The 16,998-nt window shown below is 58.1% G+C and overlaps 1 protein-coding gene across 1 annotated transcript in view; it reads right to left on the bottom strand.

The window, feature by feature from the left end:
• Positions 1-16,410, bottom strand: part of LRP8 (LDL receptor related protein 8) — a 79,073-nt gene extending 62,663 nt beyond the window's left edge. The window contains 2 exon segments of the mRNA XM_040627283.1: positions 15,395-15,514; positions 16,284-16,410. Of these exon segments, the coding sequence (XP_040483217.1) occupies positions 15,395-15,514; positions 16,284-16,410 (247 nt within the window).
• Positions 16,411-16,998: the final 588 nt, after the last annotated feature.

Raw genomic sequence — 16,998 nt, 5'->3', positions numbered from 1 at the left:
CTTGGCACCAGCTCTCCCCTTCCCTCCATCTGTCAGGAATTGGTGCAGACAGACTGTGAGAACCACAAGAGGAAGCAGCGGCTCTGTTTGGACCCCTCCCCCTCCCCCTGCCTCGCCAGCGCTCTCCCCCTACCCCCCTACCTCACGTCCATCCTTTCGGTTCCCCCCTCCTCCCTGTGTCTTCCTTTCCCTTCCATCTGTCTCCATCTTTTCTTACTGATGAAGACATTGACGAAGCAGAAATGGGGAGGGAAGAGGGGCATCCAGTCAGTGACCCCCACTTACTTGTCACCACCGTTGGCCACCCGTTTGCTTTCATCCCTCCATCCTGCAGGGCTCTGGGCTCAGTGTCTCCCTCCAGGCAACTGGTGCAGTAAACCCTGCCAAGCCCACGTCCCAGGGGATACCAGGAGCCCCGAGGCAACACGTGGGAAGGGCCCTGTAAACTGTAGAGCCTTGTGTCCTCCGCTTCTTCTATTTAACATGGGAACACTCCTTTCGGGAGTAGCAAGGACAGAATGGGACATAAACAAACAGAAAAATGCCTTAAAGAATATGGCAGCAGGAAGGCAAGGCAGGGTCATCAAGGTAATGATCCTCACCATATCACCGTGTGGGGGGGCACGGAAGAGCTGGGGACACCGAGGCCCAGAGACGGCAGTCACAAAGCTGCGTTAGAGGCAGGACCGGCACAATGGCCAGGCGCCCCGGCCCTGCCCACACCAGCACCCCGACCAGGATGCTCCTAGGTCCTCCACACCTTCCAAGGGGGCTCTCTGCCTCCTTGAATTCTCCCAAAATGTGGGAAGGGATCAGCTTTACCCTTATTCTCACGTGAGCCCCACACAAGTGCGGCAGCAGAACGCACAAGTACGGGGGCAGTCCCGCCGCCGACCTGGAGGGAGTTCGCAGGACGCAGGGAGGCTGGGACATTTAGCTGGAAACCCAGGACAGTTGTGAGCACCCTGGGACAAGTTAGTCACACTGGGTGGGAGTAGGCACTTGGCAACACCAAACTGCTTGGCAAATGAGGGCGTGGGCATTTCCCCTGAAAAGAGAACAAACCCTGTGCTCACTCCTGCCCCGTGAAGCTTGGCCCACGGCCCTAGAGACCAGATGGAAAGGACGTTCTGGTCTCGCTGCAGTTTCAGGGCCCTGCAGGGCCATGTCTGACCCCAGACACAGCACAGATATGCCCAAGGGAAAGGGGAAGTGTCTTGGGCCCCCCACCCCTTTCACAGCCAAGGTAACACAAGGTTCCAAGAAGGAAAGCCAATTACAGGAGGTCACACAGTGAGTTAGGTGGCCAACATTCGGAAGACAGGGCCTACTTTCCATCTACGGGTCCTCCCCAGGTCCTGGCAGGGCACGGGCATAGAACAGGCATTCAGCGAACCGTGGGGCTTGGACTCAAAGGCTCCACACCAGGCGCTTCCCTGGGCCTCACAGAAACACCCCTGCCTGGCACGTGTAGCCTGAGGAGTAGAAACAGGGTGGGAGGGGCACTGGGCACATGCAGAGCCGGACAGAGCCCCACCCCGGCTTCCTCCCCCCTTCCCCTCCTCAGGCCCTGGCCCCAACCCCTGAGGCCTGTGGTCTGCTGTGAACCAGACTCTTCAGCAGACCCTCCCAGCACAGAGTGGCAAGGACAGAGAGAAACACAGGCACGGACAGCCCAGAGGAGGCCCGGACCCACCTGGAGCTGGAGGGAAAAGCTCCCTGGAAATAGTGACTCTTGAGATAAAGGGCCATTGGACAAGCAGAGAAAGAACCTTCCAGGCAGAGGGAACCACATGTGAGAGTATGATGCCCCTGTGACATTACTCCTCATTTTGGGTCCTGCTAGAGAATACAGTCATGGCATTTGGGGGGCAAGTAGATGGTGAGTTCTGGGGCTGGAGAGATACTAGGTGCACGTTAGGTCTTGAAGGGCCCTGAATGTCAGTCAAGCAGACTCGATCCTCTGAGTGGTAGATGCCCCCGTAGGATGCTGCACAAGGACAGGACAAAGCTCTGCGTGTCTGACAGCACTTGACTGCAGAGCAGAGAACGGACTGGAGCGGAAGAACAGAGATGAGGTTAGCACTGCTACAGTGGCCCTGGGAGGCCACGGTGGGATGGGGAAGCAGTCTGGATTTGCAGGTGGCAGGGGAGGACTCTAAGGACTTAGCAACCCCCACAAGTGAGGGAGACAGGGGTAGCGACGACTCGCAGGTTCCTAACCAAGGCCGGAGCGGTGCCCATGCTAGCTGTGAACTGGCCTCAGGGGCAGAAGAGACCCATCTGCAGCCCCAAGTGCTTATGTGCTGGGCCGCAGGTCACTGGGGGTCTGGGAACGGCTGCCCTGCTAACTAGGAGACCAAGATGTGTAGGGCTGTCACTTGACCTCTAGGCATGGCACATCTGTCTTTACTCTTTACTTCCCTGGGAAGCAGGTCACAGTTAGACAAGGTGGCTTATAGAGCCTGAGGTGTGCAGCCTGCCAGGCACCAAGAAGCAGTGGCCCAAGAGGAGACTGGGCCTTACCCGAGGCCTCATAGGATGTCAGTGTCATAGCTGGGAAGGGGTGCTGGGCAGGTGTGGGGGGTGAAAGTGGGAAGCAGTATCTCTGAGCAGAGGCCCCAGAAACAGAGCAGGTCACAGGACGCAGGCCTGGTCTTACTGAAAAGGAAGACAGATTTTTCTAACAGAAAGAGCTATCCAGGAACAGAAAAAACTCTCTGGTCAATTAGTGAGTTCCCTGTTCCTAGAGGTATTCAAGCAGAAGCTGGACATCACCCATTTCCACCTGCAAGGCTGCTGAGGGAATTCCTGCATTGGGATGGGGTGGGAAGGCTCCTTTGGCCCAATGAGGCTGCGCCCCAGCCCCAGGAGCCACAGCTCACTCCTTCACTCACTGAACACATATCCACCAAGGCCTGCTCTGTGCCAGGCTGGGGGCAGCGGGCACCAGAAGTGGGTGGAGCAGAACCAGAGGAACCTCCTCTCTCAACCTTCCCCGCCCCCATCTGGAGTAGGGGGTGGTGAGGCTGGCGCTGGGCAGGGGACAGAGGATGGAGGCCCTGGCTGCCCACACTCCACGTCCCAGGTCTGCGCGCTCCCCTCTAACGGACCCAGCACCCTTATCTTGCTGGGCACATGTGGAGCACAGGGCCAAAGGCTGGGCAGGGTTGGACACAACGCAGCCTTCTCCTGCACCCCACCCCTCCCAGAGGTCCCCGAGGCTCTGGACTCATTTCCTAATGAAGTCCCTGGAAGAGCTCTTCCTAATTAAACTAGGACAGTAAGTTCTGGCCTGGGGCCACAGGGAAGAAGCAGGGACAAAGGAGGCTTTTTGGGGGCTCCCTGACTCCTCCCATTCCATGAGGCAGTGCAGCAGCTCGGCCCAGGAGGGGATTCCTGAAGGACCAACGGGAGATGGAGGCTCAGAGAAGGAGGTCAACACAAACCTAGCAAATCTTGAATGGGGCACTGACCATGGCTCAAGGGCACTTCGTGCTCTTCCCGAATTAACTCACAGTCCTCCAACCACCTTGTTGGGTAGGTACTGATGTCTCCATTTTACAGACGAGACAAGGGCTCAGAGAGGTGAAGTAACTTGCCTAAGGTCCCCCAGCTAAGAAGAGGTGAAGTATGGACTTGCCCCCACGCCGCCTGGCTCAAGGCTCTGTTGTCATCCGTGTCACAGTGGAGCCTCTCACGGATGACTCAACACACGCAGGGGCGCTCAGAGGTAGCAGGGCCTGAGGGATCTTCACATCTGTGGCTCCCGCAATCTGCAGAGCCAGCAAAGGTCTGGAGTCAGGCAGGAACGAGCCAAGGAATCTGAATTTCAAGAGCTGCCCAAAGGAACTCAAACTCCAGATCCAACCCTAACTCCCTCCCAGCACAGATGGGGAGACTGAGGCCCAGGGGAGGACAGAGACTTACCCCCATCACTCAGTGAGTCAGTGACAAGGAGAGACTACCTGGTTCCTGGTGTGAAGGCACTGAGAGCCTGGGGGACTGGCTTTCAATAGGGTTCAGTTAACCACCAGAGCCCTCTGCTCCCAGCTGGAGCCCTATGCTGGGAGTGTGGGGAGGCCAAAGGCCGGGATGGGGGGATGGTGCCGAGAGGCCGGGAGAGGGAGTGGCAAAACGCAGGGGCTGCAACCACACAGGCTGGCAGAGCACTGTGCCCTGGTGCGGCCCAGTTCCTGGCTCTGTGGGACCCAGTGAGGTCTCAGGCACGGGGCAAAGGCCAGGAATTACTTACTACTCATCGTACGAAGGCCTGAGGTTCTGCTTTGAGGGACTGGCCCCAGGGCCCCCAACTAGGATGTGGAAGAACTACAGGCAAAACCCAGGTCTGGGGGACTGAGGGCCACGCTTGCTCCTGCACCCTTGAGAAGCAGGCAGCTGTGGCAGGCAGGGGGCGGGGACAGGACACCGTCACCCACGCCACGGATATAAAGTCGTTCCGGCTAGCTCACGGGTATTGAAGAATCAGCCTAGTCAGACTCACAAGAAAATAAACAGGCAGAAACCCCCAAGGGGATGTAGGGAGCGCTGATAAACAGCGGCTCTGTCTTTGTGTCTATGGCTCAGGCCATGTGCCCTGTGGGAGAGGCTGATTTCACAGACCCTGCTCTGGCACTCCTGGCCTCAGGGAACAGGGGCAGCTCCTTGTACCCCCCACACCTTGGGCCTGGCCCACGGCAGACTCCAGCTCCTGTGAACACCCTGGCTCTTAAAGGAAAACAGAAGATACTTAGAGAACTGGGTCTGAGAGGGATGCCCTACTCCCAATGAGCAGAGACCCCAAGAGAGGCAGGGACCTGCCACTGTCACTCAGCAAGATGGGAGCTGGGGTGGGGCAGAGGCGGGCCCATCCTCTGGGTTGTGGGGTTTACATCAACCTCAGCCCTCTGGGTGGGGGCAGGTGGGGACCAGACAGAGGGCCGCAGGCTGGGGCTTAGTGGGGAGAGGCTGCTGTGGCGTGGCAGGGGGCAGGCTGGGAACAGAGGCTGCTGGCGCCTCTCCAGCTACAAAGAATTCCCTGCCACAAACACCCAGTGGGGGGCTTTGGCTTTGGCTCCGCTCGGCTGCCTTGGCGGGCGTGGGAGGAAGAACGTCACCTTGACCCTGCGGCTTTCGTGTGTCCAGAAGAGTCACCTGCCTCCTGGTACACACCCGGTCCTGGAGCACATACCCCCCCACGCACACACGTGTGCTGGTGCACGTGGCTAGACAGGGCTCTGAGGGCGACGGGGGCAGCAGAGGGCAGCTTGGGGTCCAGGAAGTAGAAGAGGGAGGGACGAGCACTGGCCTGAATGTCCCTGGCTTCAGGCCACCAGGAAAGCCCACCCTTGGCCTCCAGCTATTCACTTGAGCAGCTTAACCTGGCCCTGACGGGGTCTTCCTGCTTCTCATCGGCTGCCAACTCTCTGATGTTAACCTGGACTCGTTGGCGGAGTAAGGCCCTTTCCGGATAACTAACATGCCAGGCCCGTAGTGAACCAGGTCTCCTTGGCCTCGTCTGCTTAGCCAGCTCTCCCAGGCCACCCGGGAAGCAGTCACCCTGGGGCCCCCAAAGCGGACGGGAGCGGAGTGAGAGGATTCCTACAGACCCTCCCAGTCCGCGAAGCTGCTGTTCTCCCAGACAGGCAAGTTCTCCCGACTGGCCAGCTGACCTACATGCCGCCATCCGAGCAGCTGCCCCTCTTGTGTCCTTGGTGGAGGAGGAGGGAAGCTGCTGACAGTCCCTTCGGCTGGGCTGTTCCCTGTGCCGGGATCATAGGGAAGGGCAACAGGGATGCTCATTTTCAGGGCCAGGGTCTGGGCAGAACATCACCCTGCACACCTGAGAGGCGGGCTTATTATCCTTGTTTCACAGACCAAGGACCTAAAACTCAGCATGTAAGACCCACACCAGGAACCCTAGAAAGTCCAGCTACCCTCCATCTGCCTGCCCAGAATCCACTCAGGGAGCCAGCTATGTTCCCACTAACCCTTACCAGGCAGTAAGGAGCTCGAGGGCCGCAGGCCCCCCACCCCCTGGTCAGGACTAGTCCTGAGCCAACTCCAGGGAGAAGGAGTCTGCTCAGAGTGCTGGCTGCAGTGCAGGCGGAGCAAGGACCAATGGGTAAAGGGGAAATGAAGTTCAGAGAGGGAGAAACACTTGCCCAGGGTCACTCAGCAGGTTGCACGCAAGAGACAGAACCACTATTATAATGCTGCGAGGATGGGTTCTACAGTATCTGGAGAAGAATGAAGACTGGTTTTGTTTCCTTTTGTTTTCCTTGGTGGGGGTGGGGAGCCCTTGGGGCCAGAACACAGTTGTCCTTTCTCCTTGCTTGGCTTTGTGTGGCCTGGATCTGGCTATTTTGTCTGCCCCATGGGGCCAAGATGAGGGGCCCTGTGCTCGAGGAAGAGGGAGGTCCTATGAGCTGCCTGCCTGGCTAGGAAGGGCTGTGGGGAGTTGGGGGTGCGACAGTGAGTGGGAAAGTGTCACCCCGAGAGAGCAATATGGTAAGGATGAAAATGGACATGCTCAGCTGTTTCTTTCCCAGGAATCCGTCCTGGGGACGAACGCACAAAGGTATATAGTGCAAGGACGCATATCCCAATGCTGCGTGGAGCACGAGTAAAAACAGCAGCAACTAAATACATGTCAACCAATAGGAGACTGTGTTGTTAAGTTATGGAAGATTCCATATGCAATGGATGATTCTCTAGCCCTTGCAAATGGTGCTAGGCCGCTAGTGTAATTGACAAGGAAAGCCATGTTTGGCATGGGGAGAAAACAATTAGCATTAACACATCCTCATTTTTGTTAAAAGAAAAAAAAATAAATAATACATGTGTTCATGCACGCCAGCTCACAGGCAGAGAAACACCTCTGGGAGGAGATGTTGCTTCCACGATGGCAGAGCTGAGGGGGCTGTTATCTTCTTCTTTTTGCTTTTCTGTATCGCTGGTGTTTTTCTTAAAATTCCAAGTATAAAATTATTTTTACATAATCAAAGTGATTTCTTTTTAATTTTTTTTTTAAGATTTTATTTACTTATTTGAGAGAAAGAGCATGCACAAGTGGTGGGGGAGGGGCAGAGGCAGAAGGAGAAGCACATGGGGCAGGACCCTGGGATCATGACCTGAGCCAAAGGCAGACGCTTAACCGACTGAGCCACCCAGGTGCCCCATAATCAAAGTTATTTCCATTGGAAAAATAAAATCAGTTGAGGTGGGTTTTAGCTTCTGCACTGCCAGCAACTAGCTGTGTGGCCCTGGAGGAGCCCTGGGCCTTCCCTAAGCCTCAGTTTCCTCATCAGGAAAATGAGGACGATGATTAACTCCTGCACCACCTTCTTCCGAGGATAGCCACCAGGCACAAACTGAGAAAGGCCACACTGTGTGGTTCTCACAGGCTGAGAGGGCTGGCGCTGAAACCGTCTCCACAGCCACTGGGATTAAGTTCCTTGTGGCACCTCAAGGCCAGTGACCAGGGGATCTTGGCCACACAACCACTCCTGTGGACCTAGACTAGTAGTCCCCAGACAGGTTCTAGGCTGTCTGTCCTGCCATGTTCCAAGGGGCAGGTGTGGGGAGGGCCTGAGGGGTCCTGGGAACCAGGAGCCTCATGGCCCTGCCTCTCTGGGTGAGTCTTCCAGTCACCAGAGGGCATTCTGAGGGGCCTGATGGTATGCTGAGTTCTGCACCCCCAAAGCGGCCAGCTTGTGGGCATCTGGGCTGGGCCCTGCCAGGGACACAGAGGTCAGACCAGGTACAGCAGGTAGGGAGCTCACAGCCAGGGCCCCTTCCTGAGCCACTCAAGCTATGGGGTGATTCCTGGGGTCTGTGACATATTGCAGTTTGTGGGAGGACAAACACGGCTGCGGGGTAAAACTACTGCTCAGGGCCCCAGCTCACGCTGAGGGCACCCAGGGGCCAGAGCTGCTCAGGAAGGAGCTAATTCACCCACTGGTGGCAGGGGCCAGCAAGAAGGATGCCCAGGGTGCCTGGAAAGGAAGCAAGGCCCCTGGGGCCACTCTCGCTGCTGTCGTGACTGGGATGTGTGAGTACCTGTCACTTCCTTTCACTTGTGACAGACTGCAGCCAGACAGGCATGGCCCAGTCCTGCCACGGACCAGCCGGCCTGCCCGGAGCAAGTGACCTCACCTCTTTCCTTTGTGAAGTGCGGTAATGATCCTTCCCTGTCCTGGCTGAGGAGGTCTTGCCTGAGAAAGTCACTCACTGACTCCTATTACAGTGAACGTCAGGATTTTGGAGGAGTTCCCAGCAACCCAGGGCAGGCAGGGCCCAGCGTGGGAGACCCAAGCTTCTTGTGTAGGAGCCTGTGCCCAGCCCTCATCCTGAGAACACCTTGTTCCCTGATCCAGCAGGGAAGAGAGAGGGCGGGGTGGCAGGGGAGAGGGGGGAGCGTACTGTCCCGATTCAGTCTAGCCCAGGAACTGAGGACACTCTGGTTCTGAGGATGGGTCCCTGATGAATCTGGGGCCGATTTCTGGAGACCGGGGCCTTGGCTGCAGTTTCTGAAGCCTGAGGCTGGAAAAGCTCCCATGTTTGCAGGGTGAGCACTGGGAAGCCCACCTGCACGTGCAAGGAGGCAGCCCGGGTCCTGTGTGACTGCCAATGAGCCACTCGTGCTCTCTGGGCTTCGAGGGACCCAGCTCACAAGATGGAGCCTGACTAAGGTCCCTACAGGATACCCAGCTCACTTCTTGGGCCTCAAGGGCCCCCATCAGCTTTTCACCCTCAAAACTGGGTGACATTTCCTCAGTCACGTTTATTCATTCACATGCCATCCCCCAAATGCCTCTTCTGTGCCAGGCCTCGTGGTTCGCTACAAATTGCTCAGACGCTCCCAAACAACCCGGAGTTCCTGTGATGGGCTTGACTCGGGTGCACAAAGCCATGGGCATCCGGACGCAGAAGAGGTTAGGAAGCTGGGGAAGGCTCCATGGAGGTGGCAACGAGCTAGGATGGGTAGTAATCAGTAAGTGCAAGACCGAGAATCGGGGACACACCTCGGTGGTCTCAGTGGATGGTCCTGATGACTTGGGCTCTTGAACTTTCCTGGAGGAAGCATCCTTCTACTCTTAGAGCGACGCACCTGTACCAGCGACAGTTTGCTAAGTGTTCAGTTTCCCTATCTGTACAGGTGGAACAGCAATCCCCACCTCCCAGGCAATGGCCAAGAGAGGCCTTGGAAATTGTGGAGGGTCATTCCCATGGGAGGTGGCACACGGGGCCCCTTATGTTGCTGCTCCGAGGGGTCTCTGGAGAGGAGAATCCCTCCCAGGCCAGAAACCCGTAGCCTGGGGAGGCACTGCTGGACATCACTGCCATGTACCCGCTTTCTCTACATCCTCTGAGCCCCAGGCCCTCTGACCGCAACAGAGTAGACGAGTGCTCAGAGAGGAAGAGTCTGAGGAAGAGTCCAGGCTCCAGAACAAACAGAGCTGAATCAAATCCTGGCTCCACCACTTAAGCCTCATGACAGTGCCAAGTCACTTCTCTCTGAGCCTCAGTTTCATCACCTTTAAAATGGGAATAATAAGAAAACAGCTCTCCCAGGGTTGTGAGTAGCAAAGCTAATGCATGCAAATGTGCAACGCGGGGCCAGGCATGGGTTAAGCAGCCGATATCTGTTAGAGTAATTCCCTCTAGGGAACTACTTTCAGAGTCCCCAGCGGTCAGCACAAGGCTGGCGGAGCGGACAATGTGGAGGAGGATATGAGACTGAGGGAAGCACAGGGACATGCTGTGGGAGCTCAGGGACTGGGGGCTGGAGGACAAGGGGTCAGGGAAGGCAATCGGAGGGAGGAGGCATCTCCACTAGGCCTTCAAAGACTGGGTGATGGGATATGCAGGATCTGTGGGGCCCCAGGTCTGGCTTCCTGGGGACGGAGCTGGCCCAGGGCTCTGACTACTAACCCTGGCCCTACTTGGTTACATCCCTTGAGGGGGACACAACCAGGTCCACACACCCCCCTGCTCCTTACCCTCGCCCCAGGGGGCATCTCTCTGCTTCACCTACTGCTGCTATTTCCCCAAGGAGGGAAAAACTGTCAAGCCAGCTGCCTGCTGACATCTAGAGAGGACGGGCCAACCCACCCTAAGGCCTACCGCACTCGGGATCCCCGCAGGCCTGAGAAAGCCAAGGAGCTCACGGAGCAGAACTCTGTCCCAGGAGCACCTGTGGGAAGACGCCAAACACTCCTAAGGCCTTCAGGGACCGGCCCTGGATCTAGAAGAGAGGGAAGTTTGGGGCCTGCTAGGCAGAGCCCTGGGGGCTGTGGGGCTTCCTTCCCTTCCCAGGCACAGCCAGGGGGAAAGGAACACCAGCCAGACCGGACAGAAACCAGCCTTGGGACCATCACAGGGTGTGGGGGAAACCATCCTCTGCTTCTCCCAGCGCCCCCGGCCACTCATCCACCGAGGCCAGTCAGGCCTATTTGATTCATTTCTTCCCTCAGCCCCTCCCTGGGCACCTTTCTGTCATTTCCACGTCCCTCTAAATGGCCTTGGGACCACATCCACCATGGCTGGGTAACCAGCTGCAGGAACCTTCAGACCTCTGGCTAAGCAAATGGGGGCAGGGGAAGCAGGGGGGTCTTGGGTGGCCTGCAGAGGCCCTGCGACAGTCAGGTAACAAGAGACCTCAGTGAAGCTCCTCCCTCCGAGAATGATCACACCTGTTACCATTCATTGAACACCAGCTGCTCACCAGGCACATTATCTCATTTAATCTTCACAATCTCTTTGGGAGGGAGGGACTATTATCGCCCCAAACACCTATCAATTAAAGGTCAGAGCTGGGATAGAAAACCTTCTGTGTCTGATTCAGGGTTCCACTGAGTTATGATTTCAACACAGCTCCCTATGTCCCCTCTCTCTCCCAACTCCTGTGTCTTGGCCTTGGGGATAAAGGGTAGCAGGGAGGGCTTCCCGGAGGAGGTGACACCTGCACTGAATCTTCTAAGATGGCAATAAGAAGGTAGCCAGCAGAGGGAGCAGAAAGAGTGTCCCAGGCAGATGGAGTGACATGTGCAAAGGCGTGGAGGTAAGAAGACGTAGGAAGGCCAGAGTGAGAAAGAAGCTACAGTTCCATGTTGCAGGCTCATAGGAAGAGGCTAGAGGGGAGTGGCAACAGGAGCCAGTCACGGAGCGCCTTTATCCTGTTGGTATGTGGGAGGCTCAGGAAGACTCTGGATGGTGGAGTTGCCTGGTCAAATAGGAAATCACAGTTCAGAGAGGAGTAATACTGTTTGTCCAATGACTCCATCCAAAAAGGAGATGACGCTGGGACTGGGGTCCGGAGTGTGAGAATGGGGGCCAAGGCCAGGCAGTGCTCTGAAGGCTAGATGCCGGCTGCAAGCCCCAGCTGGGAGCCGTGGCCGAGCTTTAATTATTTACAAGGCTGCTTCCCAGCAAGACCCGGTGCTCCTGCAGTCCGGCCTTGCCCAGCTAATGAACTCTCAGCCGTGGGAGACTTCGCTGCGCCCACTCTTTATTAAACCTGGGATGGAGGGCTGATGGGGGCTGGGAGAACAAGGGCGACCTAAAGAAGTCTGAACAAGGGGGAGGAATTTGAGCACAAAACCAGTCTACCTGTATCCCCACCTGGCCATAAAGACAAGAGCTGGGGGGTCCAGGGGGAGGCTTGACGTCATCTCAAGCGGGAGAAATGGAGGTCTGCGAGGACGGGCCCGAGGTCATCAGCTGGTGCTGGAGACAGCACAGGTGCCATAGCTGGGCGCCTGCATTCACACCCCAGCAATTGCACTTAAAAACCATATACCCTCGGGCCAGTTACTTGCTCTTTTCATAAAATGGTGCTAATGCAGGTACTTCAGAGGCTCGCTCCGTTTTACCGAAGCGAGGAGCACGAGGCGTGTAGAATCTCAGCGCGCCTGGGCCAACGCAAGTGCGCAGTGAATGTTCCTTGTTGTTACTCTGGGAGCAAAGGGCTGGCCAGAGACCAGAACCCCTGTCTCTGCCCCCAGACACTAAGGAGCAACAGGAAACAGGCCAAGGAGCCAACTGGCCTACGTGACCAGGTCCTAAGCTGGGGATCCCACCCCACTTCGCCTGGCTGGGCCGCCCTTGGGCTTCCTTGAGCCTAGCCCTCAGGCTTCCAGCCTTTTCCTCCACTTTGAAGGTCTTTGAGTCTGGAACTGAAGCCCCATGAGCATTTATTTCACTTCCCCATCCTCCCTGGTCTATCGGTGTCTCTGCTAAGTGCCAAGTCCCACCCACTGTGGGTAAAGATCAGGGCTTAACGGCCCTTAGTTTGCGTTTTTGCTCCAACCCTGAGGAGCTATGTGACTTTGGGGGGAATCATTTCACGTCTGTGAACTCCTGTTTCCTTCTCATTAATATGGGGACTGTACCAACTATTTTTAAATGGTAAGCCTTGTCGGAATGATATTAGTTATCATCTTTGAAGGCCTGGCTTAGCGGTCTTCTCCTCCAGGAAGTCTTCCTTGGCTTCCTCAACATAAAAGCTTCCTCCCTCCAGCCTCCATCACCTTTTGGTATTCTTGGGCTGCATTCTGGCCCCTTTGGGGGCTTGCGCTCATTTTGCCTCACCCAGACTTCACTTACAAATTGCAATGACCATTTTGCAGGCCCAGAGAGGTACAGAGGTGGGGTGGTTCAGGATCTCTCATGGGGTAGAAGGGTTGGAGTGCCAAAGGACAGGATCAGATATAAGGCAGAGAGGCTGCTCAGGGAGGAGCCAACAGACTTGAGGGGAGGGTAGTTCAAGGAAATGCAGTTTGGGCAGGCAGCCCAGAATGGGGGCAGGGGGGAAACTCCCCACAAGGGGAAGGAGGGGATGATGAAAGACCACTTTCAAACACGTCGCCCAACAGAGCCACCCAAAGCCCCCACCCGCATCCTTCGACATTTCTCTTTGTGGGTCCTGGGGTTCCTTTCTTTTCCTTTTTTTTTTTTTTAAGATTTTATTTATTTATTTGACAGAGAGAGTGAGAGAGCACAAGCAGGGGGAGCAGTAGAAGGAGAAGGAGAAGCAGGCTCCCTGCTGAGCAGGGAGCCCAATGCGGGGCTCGATCCCAGGACCCTGGATCACGACCTGAGCCGAAGGCAGATGCTTAACGGACTGAGCCACCCAGGCTTCCCCTGGGATCCCTTTCTAAGGGGCTCATCCATTCCCTTCTCTTTGCCAACCTCTGAAGACGTTCCACACATATAAACTATGATGGGGGAACAGCTGCCCCATTTGGCAGACGAGGAAACAAGCTCAGAAAAATTAAGCCATGTAGGACTGGTACTAACCAGAGCTCTCAACCTTTCCACTCCAAGCCTTCACCAACTCTGTGCCTGTGACCCTACCCCATCGACCTCAGAAGGACAGCAGGAGCCCAGATTGGCCACGAGACCTCCCCTCGTCCCATCTGGAGTCACCTGGACACCTACTCCTTCATTCCTCTATCTCGCCCAGAGCCTCACATGGAGACAAGAAGCAACAGGCCCAACAGGCAGAGCATGGCTTTCCAGTTGCCGGATCACGCTCTCGGGTCCTTCTGCACCATGCTCCCCACTGCAGCAGACAGTACCCAAGCCAGGAGGACATCCTGACCAAGTTCTGTCACTCTCGGCTGGGTGACCTTGGGCAAATCACCCAACGTCTCTGAGATAGCATCCCTATCTACAAATGGGGATGACAAGACACCCCTCACAAGACTTGTTCTGCAGAGCCAGGGAGAGAAGGTAAAACCAACCCAGAATCACAGTTTCTATCTCCCTGCCCCATCCTCGGCACTCCCGCTGTGAGGGGACCACAGAACAACTCCTGGGGGTGACACTCACTATAATATTTCACCCCAGCACGCCATTTTCATCATTTCAATAGTCCTGGAGAATCAATGGTGCGGTTATGATTAAGCTTCTTGAAGCATTAAATTCAAGCTCCTACTTAGCAGCTCAGTAACTGTGGAGCAAGTAACTTAATCCCTCAGCGCCTCAGTTTCTTTAGCCTGGGAAATAGGCCTGCTGAGAAGAGTGGAGGAGTTTATGCGAGAGAAGCGCTCACCGCGGGGCTGGCACACAGCAAACAGCGTGTGTTAGTCGTGTGACTTCCCATTACATTACTAGAACTGGTCCTCAAAAACAGGCCAAGAATCATGAGCCCAAGTGGTCAGGTGAGGAAATGAAGACAGGAGGGGAAGATGCACCCAAGACACAGAGGCAGCTCTGGATTGCATCTGAGAATGAATCTGGAGGCTGACTGGCAAGCCCACAGAAAACCTCAAGGACTCAACAATGCCTGTCCAGGTGTCCCTCTACCCCTCCTGCCACTGTGCGGTGGTGTGGATCTGTCCACCTGTTGCCCTCCTGCACACCCTGTGGGGCTCCCCAGCCTGTGGGGTGGGCCCCTTCTCCGAAGTGCCCCAGTGCTGGCGCAGGCAGGCACTCAGTAACCATGAATGTATGACCACCTGTGTCTGCTTCTCAACAGTCCTGTTTTTCTGTTCCTGGAGCTACACTCCTTCACGGCAACTACCTGCTAACTCACTTCTACCCCACAAACATCTGAAACCATAAGAAAGAACTTTCAAAGCTCTAGCGCCCGGGTGTACAAGCAGTACCACACTCCGCAAAGGCGGCCTGCCACGTGCACACCGTCACCAACTGAGGGCTCACGTGCAGCCTCGGAATCCCTGGCCCTCTCCAGGAAGCAAACTCTCCTGGCCCCCTCCTTCCTGGTCGGCCCCATGACTCATGCCCGCGCCGGGCTAGCAGGAGAGCGTGGTCCGCTCACCAGGATGGCACAAAAAACCTACACCATGACTAGGCAGAAAAGCAGCGGGAGCCAGCCTGCGCCCGGGCCTCAGAGGCACTTACTTCCCAGGAGATGCCCGCGGGGGTGTGGCCGGGGCGGGGCCAGGGCAGGGTCCTTGCACCCCGGGCGCCTGAAAACTGCACACCCGCGAGCTCCACGATTGGCCGCTCTGGCCACGGGGGCCTATGGGGTGGTCCTCGCCTGGCCAATCAGGGGCCCCGGGGAGCCCATTCATTCACAAAAACCCAGCAAGGCGAGCCCCGGAATTGCCTAGAACTTTGAAACACGGGCGCGTTCCGGGGGGCCGACGCAGGAGTCCAGCAGGAAGCTAGATACTTGCAGGGACGACCGCGTCCCTGCCCACGGTTCCGGCCCGGCGCGCCCTCCTCCTGGGCCACACCAGCCCCGGGCTCCGCCCCGGACCCCATGAGGACACGCTGGCCGCCCAGCTCAACGCTGGGTCGCTAGGAGCCACCCAACGCTGAGGAAGGCGGCGCCAGGGCAGCTTCCCGGCAGTGAGGTCCAAGCAGGTGGCCGGCGCCCCCCTCCCCGCCCGGTTCCCTTCCTCCCCAGCCGGCCACTCACGGCAGTCGTCCTCGTCGCTGTTGTCCGAGCAGTCGTCGTCCTCGTCGCATCTCCACACGGAGGGGATGCAGCGCTCATTCCGGCACCGGAATTGGTCCTCTTCGCACTCTTTGACCGGCCCTGTTCGGGGGAGAAGGGGGCGTGAGCCGGATCCGCAGACAGTGCAGTCCAGGCCGCGGGGAGGGGTCTACTGGCGTGAAGGAAAGGAGCGATGATGGAGCCAACGACCTCGGGGGCCTCGGGCGCCCTCGATCCGGAAGGAGGGCAGAATGGTAATGCGATGGCGGGCTGCTCCGTGGCACTACGAAGCCAGACACAGTCGGTGTCACGCGACTTGGGTATACCCCCCATTTGGAACACTCACCCGCACTCACGGCCCATAGTCAGAGATCTACGCAGACACAATCCACAGGGAGCCCCGAACACGCCGCGACACACGCACTGGGCGCTGCGGGCACAACCCCCTCGCACGCAGCCCCTTTCTCCGCCGCGCGCAGGGGTCGCCGGAAACGCATTGTCAGGCGGGGAAGTCGCCCGGCTCAGCTCACCGCCGCCGCGGAGCGCGCGTGTCAAATAAATCCCTCTGGCTAGAATCACGCAGCCCACCCGAAACCATCAATGACCACCCGCCACACACAAAGTTCCCGGCCCGCCGGGCCCCCACTGGGCCCATCCCCCAAGAGCAGGTGCCAGAAGGCAGAACCAACGACACCGGGAGCCGTGGGGGCGGGGGTCGAGGGCAAATTAAAGGATAGCTGGGTCCCGAGAAGCCTATCCCACCCAGGCCCGGGCTCGGGGAGCCCAGCGCACCCCGCAGCCCGGTCGCCCGGCCGCGCTTTGTTGGCCGCTCCGGCGGCGCAGAGCCGGGCGGGGGACCAGCCTCACGCACCTTGGCCGCCGCGCTGTGGATCCGCCGCAGCCGCCGCCGCCGCCGCGAGATGTTGGAGCCGCAGCAGCAGCAGCAGCAGCAGCAGCGGCGCCAGCGGCCGGAGCGCGCCCCGCTCGGGGCGGCCCATGGCGGGCCCCGGGCTCCGGCCGCCGCGCCCCGCGCACCCCGTGCGGCTGCCGCCGCCGCGCCTCAGCCCGCCGAGTCCTTGCCGTGGCGCCGGGGCTGCCGCTGCCCCCGCCGCCGCCGCCACCGCTGCCGCCCGCCCCGGCTCCTCGGCTGCATTTCAAGCAGGTTCCGTGACGCTCGGCGGCGGGGCGGGCTCAGGCTGGGCGCGCGGCCCCGGCCCTGGGCGGCCGCCGCCGGCGCGCGCGCCCCCTCCCGCTGCCGCCTCCGCCCCCACGCTCCTCCCGCGGCTGCCACCTCTCCCTCCTCCCTCTTGTCCTTGGTCCACTCCTCCCTCAGCTAGCGCGCGGTAACCCAGCTGAGGACCCGCTTGCGGGCTGGGCGCCGCAGATGCTGGGATGAGCCGGGCGAGGTCCCTGCCCAAGAGGTAGCGGACAGGCCAAGGGAAGAAGCCCTGGGTGCCTGGAGGAGGTGACAGGCTAATAGAAGGCTGAGGGGTGCGTAGGAGTAAACCTGGGTGGGAGGGTAGATGTTCCTGGTGCACAGGCCTGTGCAATGTGCACGTGGGGCAGAGGTGGTGGTGGTGGATAAG

This window comes from Ursus maritimus, unplaced genomic scaffold (genome assembly GCF_017311325.1).
Source record: "Ursus maritimus isolate PB19 unplaced genomic scaffold, ASM1731132v1 scaffold_12, whole genome shotgun sequence".
Classification (NCBI taxonomy): domain Eukaryota; kingdom Metazoa; phylum Chordata; class Mammalia; order Carnivora; family Ursidae; genus Ursus; species Ursus maritimus.
Note: the sequence above shows the minus strand (reverse complement) of the source record. Positions and strands in the feature narration are given on the sequence as shown.